At 35.7% G+C, this 20,157-nt stretch overlaps 1 protein-coding gene across 1 annotated transcript in view; it reads right to left on the bottom strand.

Annotated features, from left to right (window-relative positions):
• The window catches only part of LOC129238386 (E3 SUMO-protein ligase ZBED1-like), a 69,849-nt gene extending 51,835 nt beyond the window's left edge, over positions 1-18,014 (bottom strand). Inside the window, exons 1-2 of the mRNA XM_054873410.1 lie at positions 17,683-18,014; positions 16,215-17,603 (exon numbers count right to left, since the gene is read on the bottom strand). Coding sequence (XP_054729385.1) covers positions 16,215-17,603; positions 17,683-17,859 — 1,566 coding nt within the window. The 5' untranslated portion in view covers positions 17,860-18,014. The remainder of the gene's footprint in view (positions 1-16,214; positions 17,604-17,682) is intronic.
• Positions 18,015-20,157: the final 2,143 nt, after the last annotated feature.

The raw sequence follows: 20,157 nt of genomic DNA, 5'->3' as shown, positions 1-20,157 counted from the left end.
AATCCGTCAAGCAGTCTATTCATGAATGCCGAATTGTTAAGAGCGTGGAGTTATCGATGGTGAAAGTTGTTCATCAACACTTTGCGTTACAGCAGCAGCTTTCTCAACAGAAGTTCCAGTTTTTGGTCGTAGGAACCAAAAGTTTGTGAACCTCTCGATCAATGTCCGTTGAAAAATGAAATTTGAATAATAGGTCGAGCCAAGAATCACCGAGAGATTTGGTAACACCTAAAACACTCATGCCATTGTATTTAAACCTCCGCAAAGTGAAAGGAGGTATAGTAAAGGAGGAAAGGAAAGCAGTAACAGAAGGAAAAATATAGGATAGAATAAAGGAAAAGAGGTATTTAGACTTGTGAGAATTTTACAGTTTTTTTGACAAATCTCTAAATATCCTCCAGTTTTAGAGAACGAATATTACTCATTCTCACGACATCGGAACCCAAAACTCATAGCCTTGCTCTAGCAAAGGCAAGACAAAGTGCTGAGTGCTATCCGCCTCTTCCAAGCACGACAGGCACATTGGGTGCTCAATGATTTCAATGGTGGTCATATGCTGACCCCATGAGTTGGTTCTGTAGTAATACCGACCAACCGAACGTCTTTCCTTCCAAGTTTTAGTACACACATCTCCGGTGTAAAGAGCTCTTAGTTGGCAGTCGCGTCGCCTGAGTATCTGTCCGCTTTGTTATAAGTTTTTCGATACAATTTCCTCTGAAGCTTCTGATGTCGTCATTGTCTCGTCTCATGGCTATAGAATTGTATGTCTCTTCGCCTTTACATTTTCGTAGTCAGCTGAATTGAATGTGTTTTACATAGGTTGGCCCCCAAAGATACTCGGCGGAAAGTTGAATAATTCGTTGTTGAATTCAACGATGTATGCCTGTTGTCTCTTCCTTCAACTTCAATTCATTCTTCACTTGATCTTTGCAACACAGAGCTGGCAACCACCAGCAGATCAGTTACATCTAAAAGCGGATCATTATGAAGGGTCTTCAAAAGTGACACCTTGTAGTATAGTACTAAGTAATTCCTACTTCTTTATGCCATTTTTGACATTTGTCAAGTACAGTTGTACATTTTTACGCGATAAAACAACGCGTTAAAATTATTGAAATTTTTTATAAAAATTGTTCCTCTTTTAGAAAAGTGTATCGCAAAATTCGTGATGTTTTTTTTCGGTGGAAATAATCGACCGGATGAGACAAAATTTCAAAGATTGGTGAAAAAATGTCAAGAAACTGATTCTGCTGAAGAAAAAAAGGACTGGCGAAAAAAGCGGGGGTGGTTTGAAAAGTAAAGTCTATCTGAATAAGCTGAAACAACATTCGGAACGGGATTGCTGAACTGAATGCGTTAAGGGGGGATGTCCATGTAAAATTTTCAAAAAATCGATTTTTTTTCGATATTTCGAAAGTATAGTATCTTAAGAATATACTATGAAATTTTCATGCGGAAATTCCTAATATTATAGCTTTTATAGCCCATTAACTATGTAGAGAGCGGTCCTGTACCTTAAACTTTAAACTCATTTATCTCGAAACTGTGTTTTTAAAAACTGCTCGTGTTGTAACTCGAAAAGCTTTCGACCGATTTGTTTGAAGTTTGGTGAGGCCTTTCTGTAAATTACTATAGGAAGGATAAACCTAAAATTTCAGCTATTTCGCGTTGATAAATTACTTTTTGTCGGTTAAAAATGTCAATAAAATAGCCGTAAATTCTGACTTTTTTTCAAAGGCTTATTTTATAAATAATTTTATACTTGTTTTTTAATTTTATAGGTTCATCCTTTCCGTTAATTTGTTATAAAAAAACCAATTTAATTTTTTTGTTTCAGATCGATAGATTAAGAGTAATCAATAGAGCAGTTTGGGACCTCGCGCCGTAGGCAGCCGAAGAGGTAATGATCCTGAGCCACCATTTTGGAAACCAAAATGAAAAAAAAAATTTTTTTGGACTCTTGAGAGGTTAAATAAAGTTGTGTTAAAGCTTCAAAATAATATAATTATTTTATCACCTTTAAAAATGTGTTTAAAAAATGACAGATTTTGAGGCTTCTACATGGACTTCCCCCCTTAATGTGTGAGCGAGTACTTGAAAATCTTAATTCTCCTATGACAACCTGTACACAGAGCCAAAATCACCTAATAAAATAGAACAAAAATGATATTATATCTCTATGGATTTTCTTCAAGAAGAAGCTCTTCATATATTTGTAGAAAAAAACTTCTTAAGTTCTTGAAAAAGATATCTTCGAAAAATTATCAGAGATTCTCTTTGATATATCTATAGAGGTATCATATATTACCGATAAGATGTTCTTATTAATATATCCAAAGAGATATCACAAGATATTGAGAAGATAATCTTATTGATATTTTCGAAGAGATATCTTTTAAATTTTAAACGGAGTACCTTTTATTTATTTAACCCTATAGATACCTAAACAAAAAATAAAATTTCAGTTCATTTATAAAATAATATGGTTTATTTATTCTTATGCAAACATTATTACGTATTATTATATATACAAAAATATTATTTGTTTTGAATATATTTAGTGCTAATATTTTACAACCTTAATACTTTAAGTCCATTATTTAGGTCATAAAAATGTGTAGGCCCATCTAGTCCTTTAAAGTTTATTATTTTATATACATTGCTGGAATTGCCTATTAAATACGATTGATATTTTTGTGAAAAACTTATATTTTCCCATTTTTTACGCAAAATGTGACATTATTATTTTTTACAAAAAAATTAATTATTTAATAAATATTTATATTATCGCTCTGAGAAACTGTTACTGTATGACCAAAGTGAAATGCAATGCCTTAAAAAATAAGTCCATTTGTTGTTTTATACAAGTTTAAATCAGACATTAATGAAGATAAGTATGTACTCTTTTCTTGTTTAATATTTTCAATACTTCTAAATATACATTCTTCTTGAAAAATATCATTTTTCAATAAATTATTTGCGAAGTTCAGCGAAGATTTAATAGCCAGAGTTAGTGAAATGTTTGTTCTAGAGGAAATGTTTCTGGCATATTCTTTATGCAGTTGGTGTGCAGCCTCGAATCTAAATGGCCATAAGTATATTATTTCAAGAATGGCCGTAAGTATTTCCATTTTATGCCATCGAAACAAATATAAAATACGGAAACACACGTAATATCAGTTCTAACTGCAATGATTCTGGGTTAACATTTCTCTTTTCTTTCAGCAAATTGATTAATAATGTCCATAACTTTACGTTGAATATCATTCGTTGCTGCTACAAGAGTGACAAAATCATTTTAAGCATCGGCTATAGTAGGTTTGTCGGTTTTATTAAGGCGCTGAAGAGGCAGTAATGCATGCAGAAGAATTGTGGTAATGCAATACAGCTCGCTAATCCGAAGGTGTGTAATCCGAATTATCCAGTAATCCGAATTGAATTTATGACGCATTACGTGCTCTATAGTCCGCATTCGAAAACATCAATTTAAATATAATAACATGGCAAAAAAACGTGCACATAAAACACTGTCATTAGCTGATAAGCTTAAAATAATAGAAGAAGTAAATCGTGGACAATCAGGAAAAGTTTTAGCAAAGAAATTTGGTGTAGGAGCTTCAACAATTTGCGACATAAAAAGAAATGCTGAAAATATTAAAAGGTAAAAAACCTGTGTAAAAAATGTATTCTGTAAATATTACTGTACATACATATTTATTCTTTTATAAGATTTGCTGAGAATTCTGATGCCAAACTTTTAAAACAGCGCAAGACACTCAAATCGGGAGAGAATGAAGAATTAGAGATTAAGTTGTATGCTTGGTTTGAAGAGAAGCGGTCACGGCATCAAACCATTTTCGCAGAAATTTTACGACAAAAAGCTAAATCACTTCATCAAAAAATGTATCCGAATCAATCATTTCACGCTAGTGACGGATGGTTGCAAAATTTTAAGAAGCGAGTTTCTGTGCGAACTTTGAAAATATGCGGCGAATCCTTATCTGCTAGACGCGATCTTGTACCTGATTTTCAAAATAAGCTCTATGACATTATCGAGACTGAAAACCTGATTGACGACCAAATTTACAATGCTGATGAGTCTGGACTCTTTTAGAAAATGTTTCCAGGAAAATCTTTAGTGCATTGTAAAGAAAAGTCTGCTTCTGGTACCAAAATGAGCAAAGAGAGAATCACCTTCTTGTGCTGTGCCAACAAATCTGGAACTCACAAGCTTAACATTGCTGTGGTTGGGAAATCCAAAAATCCACGTTCGTTTAAATAACAACATATTGTTGAATATTACGCATCGAAAAATGCATGGATGACAACATATATTTTTACTGAATGGTTTTTTAAATCGTTTATATCACAGGTAAAAGACTATCAAATTGAAAATAATTTGCCCAAAAAAGCTTTATTGTTACTGGATAATGCGAAGTGTCATGGAGAGCCGCTGGTATCTGAATGTGAGCAATATAAAACTATGTTTTTTCCCCTAAATTCTACTAGTATTATTCAACCCATGGATCAGAACGCGATACGACTAAGCTGTTTTACAAAAAAGATCTCTTGGATAAGCTCTATAGCGGATGATTCAGACATTTTTTTGAAACAATTCAGTTTGTGAATTGCTTAAACGATCTTGGGACAGGGTGCCCAATTCTTCTATAAAGTCTTGTTGGAAGCATATTCAATCTCAGAGGTGGGCTTCAGATGATAACATCCCTCTATCATTGTTACAACAAGAGTTGCCAGAGAATGATCGTGTTGAAGAAACAGAAGAATTTCGCACAATAACCAACTTATTTCACCGCAACAATGAAGTGCATATTTCTGAAGATGAAGTTCTTAGCTGGATTATGAACTCTGACAATACTTCGTGTAGTAGTTCAGAGTCAGACACAAAAAATCGTGAAGCTCTGCAGGCCTTAAATATTTCAATAGATTGGGCAAAGGAACGAGGTCTGCAATCAGATTACATATTAATGCTAAAAGAATTGCGGAACAAGGTTTTAGAAGCATGTGCACTGAAAGACAAGCAAACCTATATCCCAAATTATCTACGTAAAAAAAAAAGTAATATGTAAATACATAATATACATACATATGTACATATGTACCTATTTATAAAAATCTTTAATTTTTTCATTGTTGATTAATAAAAATAAAATAAATTTGTTTTGAAATCCTGGCTTTTGTTTTATTTTCGGATATAGTGAATTATAAGCATAATAACAGCACATCCAGTAATCCGAATATCTCGTTAATCCGAATCAGGGTCTGCAATCATTAATTCGGATTAGCGAGCTGGCACTGTATTTAGTATCTATACAAATAATAATTAAAATAAATTGGAGCAATTAAGATGAAACCAAATACTAACCATTTGAAATATCCTTGCTGTATAGGTGTCTTATTTCTTTTTCAAAAATGTCCAATATGCCCTTATAAAAAGATTCCAAATTTAGAAACAATAAGTTTGCAGAGTCTATTTCGATCTTGTGAAGAAATGAATAAAATTTTATAAATATAAAAAGATACTTACTATCAGATACTTACGAGATCATAACCATTGTAGTCACTATACCGTGGCCAATCCTTAAAGATGGCATCTAAGGAAACGCTTTTTCTAATATAGTTTCTGCAACACTAGTCTTCCATGTGACTTTCCAGTACGTTATCACCTGTTCCCGTGGACTGCAGTTGTGATGTAGCCAACACTTACGTTCTATAGTTTCCGAATTACACTGAAAAATTAGCACTTTCGCCCACACTTTTTGCTTGTTAAACTGAAACTGAAAATATAATAAGCATTTTCTACTTTCATATATTAGAAATAAAAAAGGAATGCAAGGAACCGTTATGTTGGCCTACATATGTAAGTAAGCATTTCACTGACATTAATATATTTACTAACGTATATACATAGATTAATGTATGTCAATTACTAGAAAATACGAAACAAAACATTTTGAGTTTTGCAAACCGACAGTTAAATTTTAAAAATCTAATTAATAAGTTTTCTTTATAAAAATATTCATAAAGATACCATCAAGAAATAAGTTGCTTTCTCTCTTTTAATTTTTCCCCATTTTTTCTCAGAAGTTTTAAAAGGAAATGAGAAGATTTTCGTATAAATAACACGTTCAAAAAGAATTGCTACAAAATTAAGAAGAAATTACACTTAATAATATCAATAAGAATTTCTTAATCAAACCAAAGAGAATTTCACATGATATTTTTTTCGTTTCACACGTCTTGACTACCCCTAAGTGCAAAAACTGCTCATGAAGACAATCTTATTAATTTTATTAGGTACTTTTTGCTCTGTGTAGATGTGAGCACGGTGGACATTTAAATGATGTCATTTTTTACATACGAGGTGTGTTCAAAAAATATCGCGAATTTTGGGTTTCTTTTAATTATTTATTTATTCATTAATATCTATTTTATCCCCTTCAAAGCACTCGTATAACTATTGAGAGCCGTATTTTGAATAAAATTAGCGAAACCTAAAATAATTTAAATCTACATATATATTTTTTATTTTAAAACAACATCTTAGTGCGTCCTATGAATAACACTTTACTTTTAAACCTTCTTCTTTTAAGTCTCCTTTAGACCTCATCTCTACTAAATATTTCTATCAACCGAGTACTTCGTTTGTAAGCATAAAAATATTGCATGTAAACAACTGTCAACTGCGCAATTTCCGCAGTGTTGCATTTATGAACTGCATTTTTTCTTGGCATATGAGCGCTTGTGCATTTTCACTTTTGTAACGACATTTACAATTGAATTCAATTTTCGAAGGCATAAAAAATGAAAACTGTATGTAAATGTCAAAAACTTCAGTTGACATTTCACTTGTGCGCGGGGCAAAAGTTGCGCGAATTCAATGCAAAATCAGCAACTCACAACAAATGACAAATAAAACTTTCAAAGCACACAAAAATGCAATTTCTAAACAAACTTCACAAAAATCAAGAATATTACATATACATACATACATACGTAGGTGTGTGTGTGTGTGTGCATGTGGACATAACTAAAAGTGCAAATGCAAGTTTTGACATTTAAGCGCGCACAATGTAATTCGATTACGTGTCGCCACGCAGCTGTCGTGGCAGTTTTATTGAAGTTTGTTTGCCCACGCACTCTACGCACTGAATTCTGTTTGTTGTCAGTGAGTGAGTATTGGAATTGGGAAATTGGAAATTGCATTTCACTCAAGGTGCAGGCATTGCATATTTTTCAATTTCGTGCAATTCGCTAAGTTGAAGTGGAAAAAATAAAAGTAAAAATAAATTGAAATAGGCAGGCTGGGAGTAGGAAAACTTTTTAAGTTACTTTTAAGTATGCACTTATAAATTTAGTTACTTTGAGTTGAGTGAGATTTGCTTTTTCTGCAAATAAAGGCAAATCGTTTAGTGACATTTTTATTGCAACAAAGTGGGCTAAAAAGTAAGGAAATGAATGTCAGTAACTTTTATATCCAGCGCACTGAAAGCACGTTAGGGTTTTACAATTTTGTTTATCTGGAGTTTTCTAGTAATCCCAAGTTCTTTTTTACTGAATCATTTAACCTGGCGTATATCAGCCGATTACGAAATGGCAGTTCGTGTTATCTCGAAGCTAATTGAGGATCACAGATGGCGGAACTGTATTCGATGGCGTTCTGGAGTAGTTGACGTCCTAGGCTCCACTAGAAGTTAAAAGAAAACATACTAAGCTCTTCAATAAGTTTTGCGGTTCAATAAGAAAGGGCGTTGCTGCTGGCTTAATTTTTTTTTTTTTTGTTATATTGGTACCACGATGGAGAGAATAATGAGATTGCGCCTATCGTGGTACCGTTACTTTGCTCTCAGCGAATTTGACAACGAGTTACGTGATTTTAGCTCCAGTATGGCCCGATTACCAGTTTCGTAACTTGATTTAGCATTTTTTTTTTGTTATTTAGTCTCGGAGTTTTAGTTCTTTCTTCATGACATTTTTCTAGCCTGTTCTAATTAAAAGTAATGTTTATAATTTTGTAAAATATACATTTTTTAAGAATTAGTTAAATAATTGACTCACTTTTATTTAGCTTTACTTTTTTTTAACATCTGGTGGCATTGCCCGCGATTGCCGGTGTTGTTGGTGTTCTTCTGCTTTCGGCAGTCAAATCTCTCTCGCTAGTGCAGAGTTGCCTAGCTTTGGATATAAAAAACGCACTAAAATGCCCATTTAAAGAAAATAAAATATTAATATTTTGTTAAATTACTTCAAGAAATTTGAATGCGTGACAAATTGTGCGTTTTTTTAAATAAATGGTTTATAGTTATGTACAATTTAATTTATGAGTTTTTTGTTAAGAGAAACTTCTTTGTTAGAAGAACGACTTTGTTGATAAATTTCAGGTTATGTAACAATATAAGGTACTCTTTTTGTAAAAATGTCATTATGGTTTCTCCAGTATTTTTTTGTTTATTTTTACTATGAATGATGCTCTATGTCCCATTAAGAATTAGGGGCCGGAGGAAATCATTACACCTCTATGGTTTTAATTCGCATTTAGTAAATTCAAACGCCTTTTAAAATGTGTAAAAAGGTTTTCAATCTTAAGAAGAGTTGAGAGAGGGGCATTTAATATTCTTGCATAACCTTAAAAGGAGCAAACAATTAAATTCACACTTTCAAAATATCTAATTTAATAAGAACCAACTAATTTTCATTAGCACTAAAGTGTTCTCAGAGTGGCATTTCTTAACCTTCTTTTGTATAATAATACAGTTTTTTTAACTTAAAATTTCGGTAGCTTTAAATTAAAAAAAAAGAAACAAACTCAAAACTTCAAAATTTTCGCATTTTCGGTATGAAAAAGCACTAAATTTATTGCGAAGAGCAAATGGTTGGCAATACTGCAAAATTTGGAAAAACGTGACGTCACACACTCTTGATGGGCGCAATCTTCTTCTATCATTCTTGTATTGGTACGCTCTTCATGTGAAGAGTTCTCTCTTATTGAACCGCTAAGCTTATTGAACAACCTACTATGTGAAGTTTCATTACAATCTGTCAAGTCATTCTTTTTTTACAAGCCAATTATTTTCTACAATGGAAAAAATCAAATGTCGTGCAGTGAATGAATTTTTATTTTTGGAAGGTTTCAAAGCAAAAGAAAGTTATGAACGAATTTTGAAAGTGTATAAGGTCTTCGCCATCAATTAGTGCAGTAGAAAGATGGGTTGCTGAAATGAGACGTGGCCGTACAAGCCTTGTAGGCGATCCACGTCAAAGACGTCCACAAATAGCAACCACACCAGAAATCGTAGAAATATACAGGAAAATTGTCGAGTGACTGCAAGAGATCTAGATAGTAGAAGCCCTAGGCATCTCATTGGGCAGTGTAAGCAATATTTAGTAAGTCAGGTGATCTGGGGGGCCAGTCGATGTCGCCTCTTTTTGACACTAAACGTCCCGGGAATTTTCGTTGCAGAAATTCATTTGTTGCATTCGCAGTGTAGCATGGCGCACCGTCTTGTTGAAACGAATAGCCGTCTAAACCTTTCTCACGCATTTGCGGGCAGACATAATGAGCCAACATCCATCGATATCGGTTTCCATCGACCGTTTTGTTTTCTTGATAAAAAATATGGCACAATGAGGGTTTTGTCGCTAATGCCGACCCAAACAGTTACTTTCCGGTCATGCAATGTGTGGATTCTCAGTTCCCCAAATGCGGCAATTTTATATATTCACGCTGCCAGAGAGGTTAAAATGTACCTCGTTAGTCAATAAAATTTGCTTCCAAAAATTGGGTTCAGTGCCAAACATTCGAGCGACACAATATTATTTGTGTCAATTGCACTTTATACGGAAACAAATCGAAATTATCCTTTAAAATGCCCGGTATTGTGGTTTCACTGATGCCAAAATGCTGAGCGCGACGACGATACGACACTGTTGGCTCCTGGGCAACGCTCTCCCTCACTGCTTCAACAAGTTTATTGGAACGTCTTGGTCGTTGATGAACGGCATGTTGACGATCTCCTACTGACCCGTACTCAAAACAATTCGGCACCAAACGACGAATAGTATTGTCAGACGGTGCCTGTTTGCCGCGATACTTTTTGCGATATGCGTGAGTTAGAACAATAGAACGACTATTTTCGATGTATAGTCTCACTATTTCAGCACGTTGTTTCGGTGTAAAGCGATCCATGGTTGAAATTGTACTGAATTGACGTATCGAAAACATATTGTTGAAGTCGATCGGTTGGTAAATGACAAAGTTATTCAGCGTTTACATACCGACATAAAAGTTTACGTATTTTTCATCAGGACAATTCGCCAATGGCAAAATTCCATGAATTAAAGTTCGAATTGTTGGAGCATCTACCGAATTCATTAGATTTGGCCTCTTGCGACTTCGCTCTGTTTCAAAACTTAAAAAAACGTATGCGTGGAAAGCGTTTTTCATCAAATAATGAGGTCATAACAGCTGTTAAAGCGAATTTCGCAGTCCTTCCAGCTTCTCACTTCAGGTATGGAATTCATAAATTCAAATCTCGTTGGAACAAGTTTATTGATATTCAGTGAGACTATACTGAATAATAAAGTGTATTTCAAACCATAAAATTGTGTTTTTCTTAACGAACCGCAAAACTTATTGAGCAACCTAGTATATTCCATTAAGTAGAAACGCACAACTGAAGTTCTTCACTGAAAATTTTAGAAGCAGTTTGAGGTGAGCACTTGGAATAGTTCCATTAAGACATGACTAAGTTTCAGAGGACATTTTCAGAGAAATAGTAGACGAGCAGAATACTGCTGGTCTTTGGCGCGAGAAACTCCGATTTTCGGGTACAAAAGAAGATCCAGCACAAAGTTATTTTTAACATTTCTTATTTGACTTTTTATTTATGTTATTATCAACTTGAGATATGACCAGGAGAATCTATTAAAGATAATGTTGGCAAATCAGCTGATTTGTTTTTTTTCTTTAACTGTGTCCATGTAGCTGTCAGCACAGAATAAAACAAGGCGAATAAATTTTTTGTTCTCTACTTCTCCAATGATAGCTGAAATGTGCCGCTCATATTCCGATTCAGATGGTCACGAGAGTCAGTGGCAATGGAGGTAGGATTCTTAATTTCTTTATTTAAATTCTTCTGTAGTCCAGGGAAATTAAGTAGCAAATGAATTGACGGAATATTATTTAGTGCCAGTGTAATTTAAAATGTGATAATAAATTATTTTTTAGTAATGTTTAAGTTATTTTTTTACAAATGTTTGAGTTATTTTTTTTCTTAAGTGAAGACCTACAACGAGACAACGTTTTGTGGATTGGAAACCAAATTTTCTTGTGAATGGCTTGATTAGTTCGCCGACCATATAGAAACCAAAAAAAGTTTGTGATCTCCGGGATCATTGGCTGCTACTTGGGACGTATTTAAAAAAAAAAAATGCTTTCATTCAACTGACCATAGTATATACAGGGAGGGCGAAATAAGAGTTACAAATAATAAGCAGAAATAACTTTTTTATTTTTTGACATATTTACTTTTCTCTTTTTGTAGGTTATAGTTGAATTGGTGGAAATTTATTACGGAACCCAACAGTACAACACAGCGCGTTAAAACTATGGAGTTTTTCTATTCTTGTCAACGATCAATTGTTTTAACGCAGCGTAAATATCGGCATATGTCGGATGAAGCGTATTTCCATTTAAATGGTTATGTCAACAAACAAAACTGTAGATTGTGGGGCTCTGAAAATCCAAGGGCAACACACCAGCATCAGTTGCACCTATCTAAATATACTGTTTGGTGCGGTGTTATGGCCACTAGAGTTATCGGTCCATATTTCTTCGAAAATGAGAATGAAACGCCGGAATCGATTTCAGAAGCTTCTTACAGAACATTGATTGAAAACTTTTTGGGGCCAATGGCGGAGTAGTATCCTAATTTGTGGTTCCAACAAGATGGAGCAACTGGAAACTTTCTCATAGTTCCTAGCTGAAACATATGGCCTCAATAAACAAGTTATAATTTCGTCCATAGTATATATATATATACATATAAGTCGCGCGTACACCCTTTTTGGGTGTTTGGCCGAGCTCCTCCTCCTATTTGTGGTGTGCGTCTGTTGTTCCACAAATGGAGGGACCTACAGTCCATAGTATACTGCCCCTAATAAACATCTCCCGCTCTTAGTTGGCAGTCGCGACGCCTGAGTATCGACACAATTTCCTCTGAAGCTTCTGATGTCGTCATTGTCTCGTCTCATGGCTATAGAATTGTAGGTATGTCTCTTCGCTTTTCCGTAGTCAGCTGGATTTAATGTGTTTTACATAGGTTGGTCCCCAAAGATACTCTGAAGGAAACTTGAATAATTTGTTATTTAATTCAACGATGTATGCCAGTTGTCTCTGCCTCCAACTTGAATTCATTCATCACTTGGTCTTTCCAATACAGAGCTGGTCATCACCAGCAGTTTGATTATATCTACAGGCGGTGCTTTATATTTAGTTGGGAGTCATACAAGAACTCGTTAGCCCCTAAATCGTAAAGCCCCGACTAGAATTACAGTGAGGCATGCCGAAGAATCAGTTAGGCCCGAATTAGGCAGGCCTTACTGAGGTACGCCTCACTATTACCTTACCAGGCCCACGTTAGGCAAGGCAAAGATTGGCATGCCAGAACAATACCAAATTTGGTTGTGGTCACGAAAATCTGTGGCAGTGTCTCACTTAGGTATAAATTGGAATCCCTAACTGATTTGTAGAAAGGCATCCGGAGTATTACCGAAGTTCGGTTTTTCGAACCTGCGCCTAATGAGGCAGATGTGTGGCGATACCTTTCGGGACTTGGGCCTAGTTTGGATGCCTTATGAGGCACAAATTTGGAATGCGGTCTGCCTTATTTGCGCCTAATTAGCGCCTTACCAAAATTTCTAGTCGGGGCGCTAAACTCGTTCGTGCAGCTCATATTGATTGAAGTACCGGCGTTTACATTATCGATTGTCGCCAACTCGAAGAGGTCCTTAAATAAACAGCTGAACTTTTGAGCGAAGTCAGTATTCGAACAACTGAGCCGTGTAATATCTTGTAATTAAACTCCTATAAAGGAGGACAAGCTAAAAGAGGACATAACCTGCGAGGTCAGAATTTTCTACTCGACAATTTGCTCCGCTCAAAGTAGAAGTTCTTAAAACCTTAGTCATTGGACTTGGATTGTTCACCAAATGGTCTTGGTTTGATCGCAAAAGGATCTCCAAACAGAGTGACATGCGAGGAGTCAGACACTGTAAGCACAACTCACATCTACTAGAACTTTCTTTAGCAGTCTTCAACTCAGACACTACATAATCACCCCATCTAACGACTAATTCTTGGACGTCCCGCAATCGGTCCTACATTACCGGAACAACCCGGATTTATATCTGGCTAAGCACTGTCCCTTCAGCAGCACTTCCCGTACATGTATGCTGCTACAACAGCAACAACTAATTCTTCCAACTTGTACAATGACCCTCACTAACAAATATTCCACATGCCATTTCAACCACAAATAAACCCAATTGCAAATAAATCACTTCAGGCGAAATACGAAAATGGAATGTCCGCCTTCCCAACTGCGTCACAAATATTGTATGATTGTATATATGTATGTATGGGTAAGGAAACTTCAACAAAGCTGAGTTTGAGGGTGGTCCTCATATGAAGAACTAAATTCGTATGTCTGCATGTGCGAGTGATTTGTTGCCAAACAAATAAATTCTTGGGCGAGGGAGCCTGTTTGAAACGTCAACAGAGCTTTTAACCTCAAGTAACGAAATATTATTGTGGCCATCGAAGAAGTAGTAAACATGGCACTTATGGGTAAAGCCCACTTCAGTTGGGGTTGCTGTTGTTGACATCTTTGGCGCCAATGGACATGCAAGCGGTTATATGTATGTATGTATGTGGGCATACACACAAAACAGCAACAAATGTGTATTGACTAGGTAGCAAAATACTGCTGTGAAGATATTTGCCCGCATTTTTTTTTTTTGTTTTTTTTTTTGGAAATCCTATTCTACTCCATTTAATTCATTTTGCTCAAATAATTTGTTGGCTCCAAAGGCTAAATTTGCTCGCTAAATGTAATTTAATGCAATTGTGCGTAGGCGTGTTTGGCTTCATATATTAAATTAAGTCGTTTCTATTCGTTGGACTACAATTACGAAAATTAATCCTGATTTGATGCTGTACGCGTTGTGTGGCGGCGAGTTTAGTGTTTGCTGGGCTGAGGTGGTACGCTGGGCGTGTTTAATATTCTTAAGTGCCATCAAGTGTTGGGAAGTGGGAATGCGAAAAGTGAATATGTACAGTCGTGTACAAATTAATAGTAGGGCGCTGTATCTTTTTCCTTTTTTCTACTGATTAGTCCTTTGAGGAGCATAGGGACTCCACAAGGCTTGTCCAACGTGCGCAATTAGATGCTGCGTCTCAGCATAGTCCCAGCTTGTGTTTATGAATGAATAACAATTTCTCAGCCCGATGAATTACAAAGTTTTAATTATAGTTTTTGGTAAATTGTAATAAATGTCTACTTCAGAGTAAAGCAAAAACCGGCATATTCGGAAATGAGATAAATATCGGTCGGAGTACCACAAGGCAGTATATTCGCACCGGTACTGTACTTAGTCCTGCCATAAGTTACGAAATTATAATACATTTTTTATTCAACCTAGCCTTAAATAAGCCTTCACACGATTAGGTCGGTCAGCTATCACACGGTTTCCATGGATACTGACATCGCTCGCCCCTACTATTGTTTGAGACTCCCCAAATTTCTGTGAGGTCTTCGACAGGCCATGTTCTCCCATTTTGACTACAAACTGCAGTCCAATGGATTTAGATCTGGACTTCCAGACGAACAATCTTCTGCCTCTATGAACACACGAATATTGTTTTTTACCCACTGCCGGGTGATTTTTGCCTTATGGGGTGGAGCGGAACCTTGTTAGAAGATCCAATACTCTCCATTCAAAAGAGTACTGCTCAACTCACCTCCTGGTACACCTTTGCCGTGGTCTGAACTCCTTTTTGCAAAAAGAAGAGATGTCTTCACAAGAAACTCCCCAACAAACCATTACGGAGGCTGGATGGTAGCCACCCTGAACCCTTGGAACAACAAATTTGGTTTCTTTGGAAGCTTTAGAACAGATTTTGTCGTTTTGTTTATTAAAAACTTCATCGACAGTGAACATTTTCTCATTTGTGGAAAGAATATATTCATGGCCGTTGACCGCGTGCCACCGAAGAAGATGATTGCAACTGTCGAGTCTAATTTTCTTTAAGTGCCTTGTCCAAATGTGACTGGTTGAGTAGGGATGTGACCTCGAGTCGAAAAAATCGATCATTTAATAATCGATTTTTTTCGTTTCAAGATAAATCGATTTATAAAAAATCGATTTTTGAGGGAATAATCGATTTTTGTGGATGTTTCGATTTTTTAATACGAAAAATGCATATTTGATATATAAGTATGAAAAAATATCTAAAAGGACGACTTTAAGATTATAAATACATATTCAAATTAATGATACATATATACATTTTTTAGTACTCTTAAATATTTTATTGCAGTAAAAATAATACAAAACTATAAGAGTACAAAATATAGCAATATAACAAACAAAACTAAGAAAATAAAAGAAAGCTATCTTCAAGCTTTTAGTTTAAGTAATAAAAAAATTCAATTAAATAATTGCCACAAATGTTTTGTATCAATTAACATTCGACTAGAATCAAAATAAAATTAAACGATTAATTTAAGTATTAAATATAACGAGAATTGTTGGGTATGAACATTAAAAAAGAAAAGGAAGCTTCCTCCAAACCTCAAATCAAAATTTATCAGAAACTTAAAAAATTATTGCCATAAATCTTCAGTCAAAGAGTTTAAAAATAATAGTTTTGGTAGTCGCTTTCCTAAAATACGGTTTCGAGTTTTTCTGACAATATTCCCAGCCTTCGAAAATAATCTTTCAGCTGGTGCAGAAGTGGCCATCACTGAGAGGTGTTTCAAAGCTAAGTCTGTTAATTTTGGAAAAGTTCCCTCAGAACTTCTCCATACATCGAGAGGGTCTACTTTAAGATTTGATAATGGCGCTGCGATATATAAATCTATCTCTGTATTTTTTGTCATTGACGTATTAGCAGCCATTATTTTGTTATGGTGTACCTGCCATATATCTTGATCGTCACTGGCAACTTGTGATGAAACAGATGATTCAAAATCGGTCACCAGTATAGTATCATCATTCCTAGTATTTAAACTTAGGCATCGGTTGGTATAATTAATTGTTTTTGACAAAGATAATGGCTCATCTAAATGAATTTTTTTGAATCTAGGATCCAAAAACGTTGCGACTGAGAAAAGGTGAACTTTCTGTATGTTTTCAAATCTTTTTTTTAGTTCTGTTTGCAATGAATATTTGAATTGATTGGCCAAATCACTGGTTATCGGTATAGCGTCTAACAAAGTTCTCAAGCACTTGATAATAGGTATAGCTTTACTAGCTGTCACATATTTTTCAGCGCTCATTTCTTCGGTAACATTGTGAAAAGGCTTTAAAACTTTTCCAATTTCTTTGAGCACAACGATTTCGTTTGCTTGAAGCATTTGGGGTGCATTCGGATGGTTTATTAAAATAGATCCAATTGTGCTGCTCATTAACACAAAACGTTCAATCATAAATAATTGTGAGTTCCATCTTGTAGACACATCTCCGACCAAATGCTTCAATTTTCCTTCAACAACGCTTTCCTGCATTTGCATCTGTCGCAATTCTTCAGCGCCTACACCACTTTGGTGGAACCAAGTTACGATTTTTCGTACTTTATCCAAAAAAAGTTTAACATCAGAGGAACTCACAGAATTTTCAACTACTAGATTCAACGTATGTGCTAGGCATCGAATATGTTTTGCTCTGCCGAAAGTAATCTCAATAGCTTTAACCATGTTAGCGCCATTGTCTGTAGTAACACTCACAATTTTGTCATGCGACAAACCCCAATCTTCACAAACATTAAGAACCATCTCCGATAAATATTCGCCTGTATGATTGTCATGAAGCGGTTCACATGCGATATTCACCGATTTCATTTCAAAATTTTCTATAAAGTGAACAGTCACGCCTAAAAAACTTCTTAACTGCATATCCTTCCATTCATCTATTGTAAGATAGACGTTTTTAACAGACCGTAATTTTTGTTTAATAAGGGTCTTTTTTTCGTCATATTTAGTATCAATGAGATCTGTGATAGTTTTACGACATGGAACCTTGTACAAAGGAACGATAGTTTTCATTAGCTTTTTGAATCCTGTTCCTTCCACCATATTGTAAGGAAGACTGTCCCGGCATATCATTTCTGCGATGCTGTTTGTTATTTGTTTATTTTTTTCTCCATCTGAGGCATATGCTGAAATTCTTGAAAAAGCCGCTCCGATAGTTGATCTAGCCCGTTTTGGAGTTAACGACGAAGCCTCAGTGTCTGTCAATGGCGAATGCACCAATGAATCATTATGCCTCAAATTGGTAGTATCCTGGACATCAACTTCATGTGAATTCTGCGGTGATAAAAATAAAAACAAAATATAATTTAAAATATTTTAAATAATAACTATTACATCAAATAATGAGTTTTACCTCGTCAGCTTGTAAGACATCAGAATGTTTTCTTTCCATGTGCTGTTTCAAGTTTGTAGTGTTATTGCATGTTTTTAACTCTTTTGGGCAGTATTTACATTTTGCGGTTGCATTTTCCTTCCTTATTGTAAAATACTTGCGCCAGCAGCTTCTGGGTGTTTTAGCAGCGGAAGACATTTTTATGGTTAAACCAATATTTATTTCGACACTTCAAAGCTTCCAAGAAATAAATAAAGGCAGGATCACAATTCATTACATATTTGTACGTAAAGATGGCACTGATTTTTATCGACTTGTTCACATTAGTTAGCTTACTTATCCATTTTATCATCCGTCGCACAGATGGCACTATTTACAAAAATCGATTTAAAATGTGTAATTCATATAATCGATTTATTAAAAATCGATTTTCGCCTTTAATAAAATCGACTACAAAAAATCGATAATAAGAAAAAAAAAATCGATTAAAGCAAAAATCGATTATTTTTTAACATCCCTATGGTTGAGCGACGGAAGAGGAACTCGCACTTACCAGGAATTCCAAGTTCATGTGAACAGTTTCAGTTCACGATTCCAAGCATGAAAGTGGTTCAGCGGAGTAGGAAATACACGTTGATACTTTCATTGTAGTGCGCTTGCAGCCCAGGACATCTAAGGGCATCACAGACCTGTTATTGCTCAATCTCGTTACTGCTAGACGCAATTTGTCCAACAGGTACGACTCCACTTATATTATATAAACACATTCAAATACTTGTACATTCACGATGTACGCATGAAAGAAGGCTATATAATCCTGAAAGTAAGTATTTAATATTATATATTTGAGTCTCGTTCGTTATCGGAATTAACCAGACAAATCACTGCACGAACAAAGAATGGCCATGCACCACCACCCATAGATTCGAGAAAGAGCTATCAACTTGCCTTACACGCTTATGTTCAGACCTGATAAGTTTTCTCGTATTGTGGAGCTCATCTCTAATTAGTCTTGACATGGATCTGGTCGATACACTTATTTCGCTGGACATGGGTTTCTTTTTTCTAAAGGAATTTCTGCGAATTCTTTCTCGAACGGCTTTTATGGGATTTCTGCGAACTCTTTCTCGAACGTACTATTTCTGTCCACCAAAATTAAGAAAAACATTTTTCTAATTATGGTCGCCCCTCGGCAGGCAATGACAAACCTCCGAGTGTATTTCTGCCATGAAAAAGCTTCTCAGAAAAATATCTGCCATTCGGAGTCGGCTTGAAACTGTAGGTCCCTCCATTTGTGGAACAACATCAAGGCGCACGCCACAAATACGAGGAGGAGCTCGGCCAAACACCCAAAAAGGGTGTACGCGCCAATTATATACATATAATATATTTCTGTCTGTCACTTCAGACGTTTGGGAAAAACGATTCGTAGTGCGATAAACAAACTTTCTCGAAAAATTAAGTTTTTTCAGCAATTCGTAAATTCCACATGCACTTTTACCACCCCTTTGTAATGCAATCACTGCAATGCGATTTGCCTTAGCTGCGCACTCCATTGTTAACAAGCGAAATTTGCCACAAAACTGAGTACAATTTATGAGTAGACAATACATACGAACAAAGGCAAAAGTAACGGAATTTTTTCTGTGAATTTGTTCTCGCCGTATGCATTGTGAAATTTGCCACAGAATTTATGGCAAGACTAAGTACTTACTCTATACCTCACACCTTCCAGTACCGAAAAAATGTCACCGAGTTCCTGCTGTTCCATGTAGTGACCTGCCTGCTCATCTGCTGGGTGTTTCGTATGTCCAGCAGTCTCGCCATAGCCTTATCGTTTCGTCCTTTATTTCGCGCGCTACAAATTTGCCTACTTCTTCTTCCATCCTCTCGTTCTTTATTACCCACAACTTTGTCCAGCCAAAGTCTCGTAAATCGATCGGTATTGAACCGCTGATCACTTGAACTGCTGGCCCTGATACGGTGCGATAGGCAGGAACAACTCTCAGAGCTGCCATTCGTTGTACCGCTGCTAGGAGCTTACACCTGTGATTTGCATTTAGCGCCTTTGCCCACAGTTCAGCTCCGTATAAAAGAACAGAAAGCGTGGTAGCCATCATAATTTCCCGTCTTCTTTGAGTTGGCCCCTCTATGTTCACCATCATTCTACTGAGTAGGAATGCCTGCGTCTTTCTTGCGGCTTGCTCTGCTACGTGATTTAGTTGGGTCCAGAAGGTTAGTCTTGAGTTCAGTCTTGTGCTAGATATTTTAGCACCTCCTTTGTGGTTAGCGGAATTGCTAGCTTCTAACAGAATGTCCACAAGTCGGGATCGACAATTGATCCTTGTGCCGCTCCGGATGTGACGTCACTACAACAAGATCCATCTGTATTTTGTAATTCCTCTACTCACAAGTAATTATTTTATTATGCTATTCATGAAGCAATGAACTTTATTGTGGAAAACAAATGGAGAGGCAGATCTGTATGTGTCTGCA

The sequence above is a fragment of the Anastrepha obliqua genome, chromosome 2 (assembly GCF_027943255.1).
Source record: "Anastrepha obliqua isolate idAnaObli1 chromosome 2, idAnaObli1_1.0, whole genome shotgun sequence".
In the NCBI taxonomy this organism is placed as follows: Eukaryota; Metazoa; Arthropoda; class Insecta; order Diptera; family Tephritidae; genus Anastrepha; species Anastrepha obliqua.
This window is presented reverse-complemented; position numbering and strand designations above follow the sequence as displayed.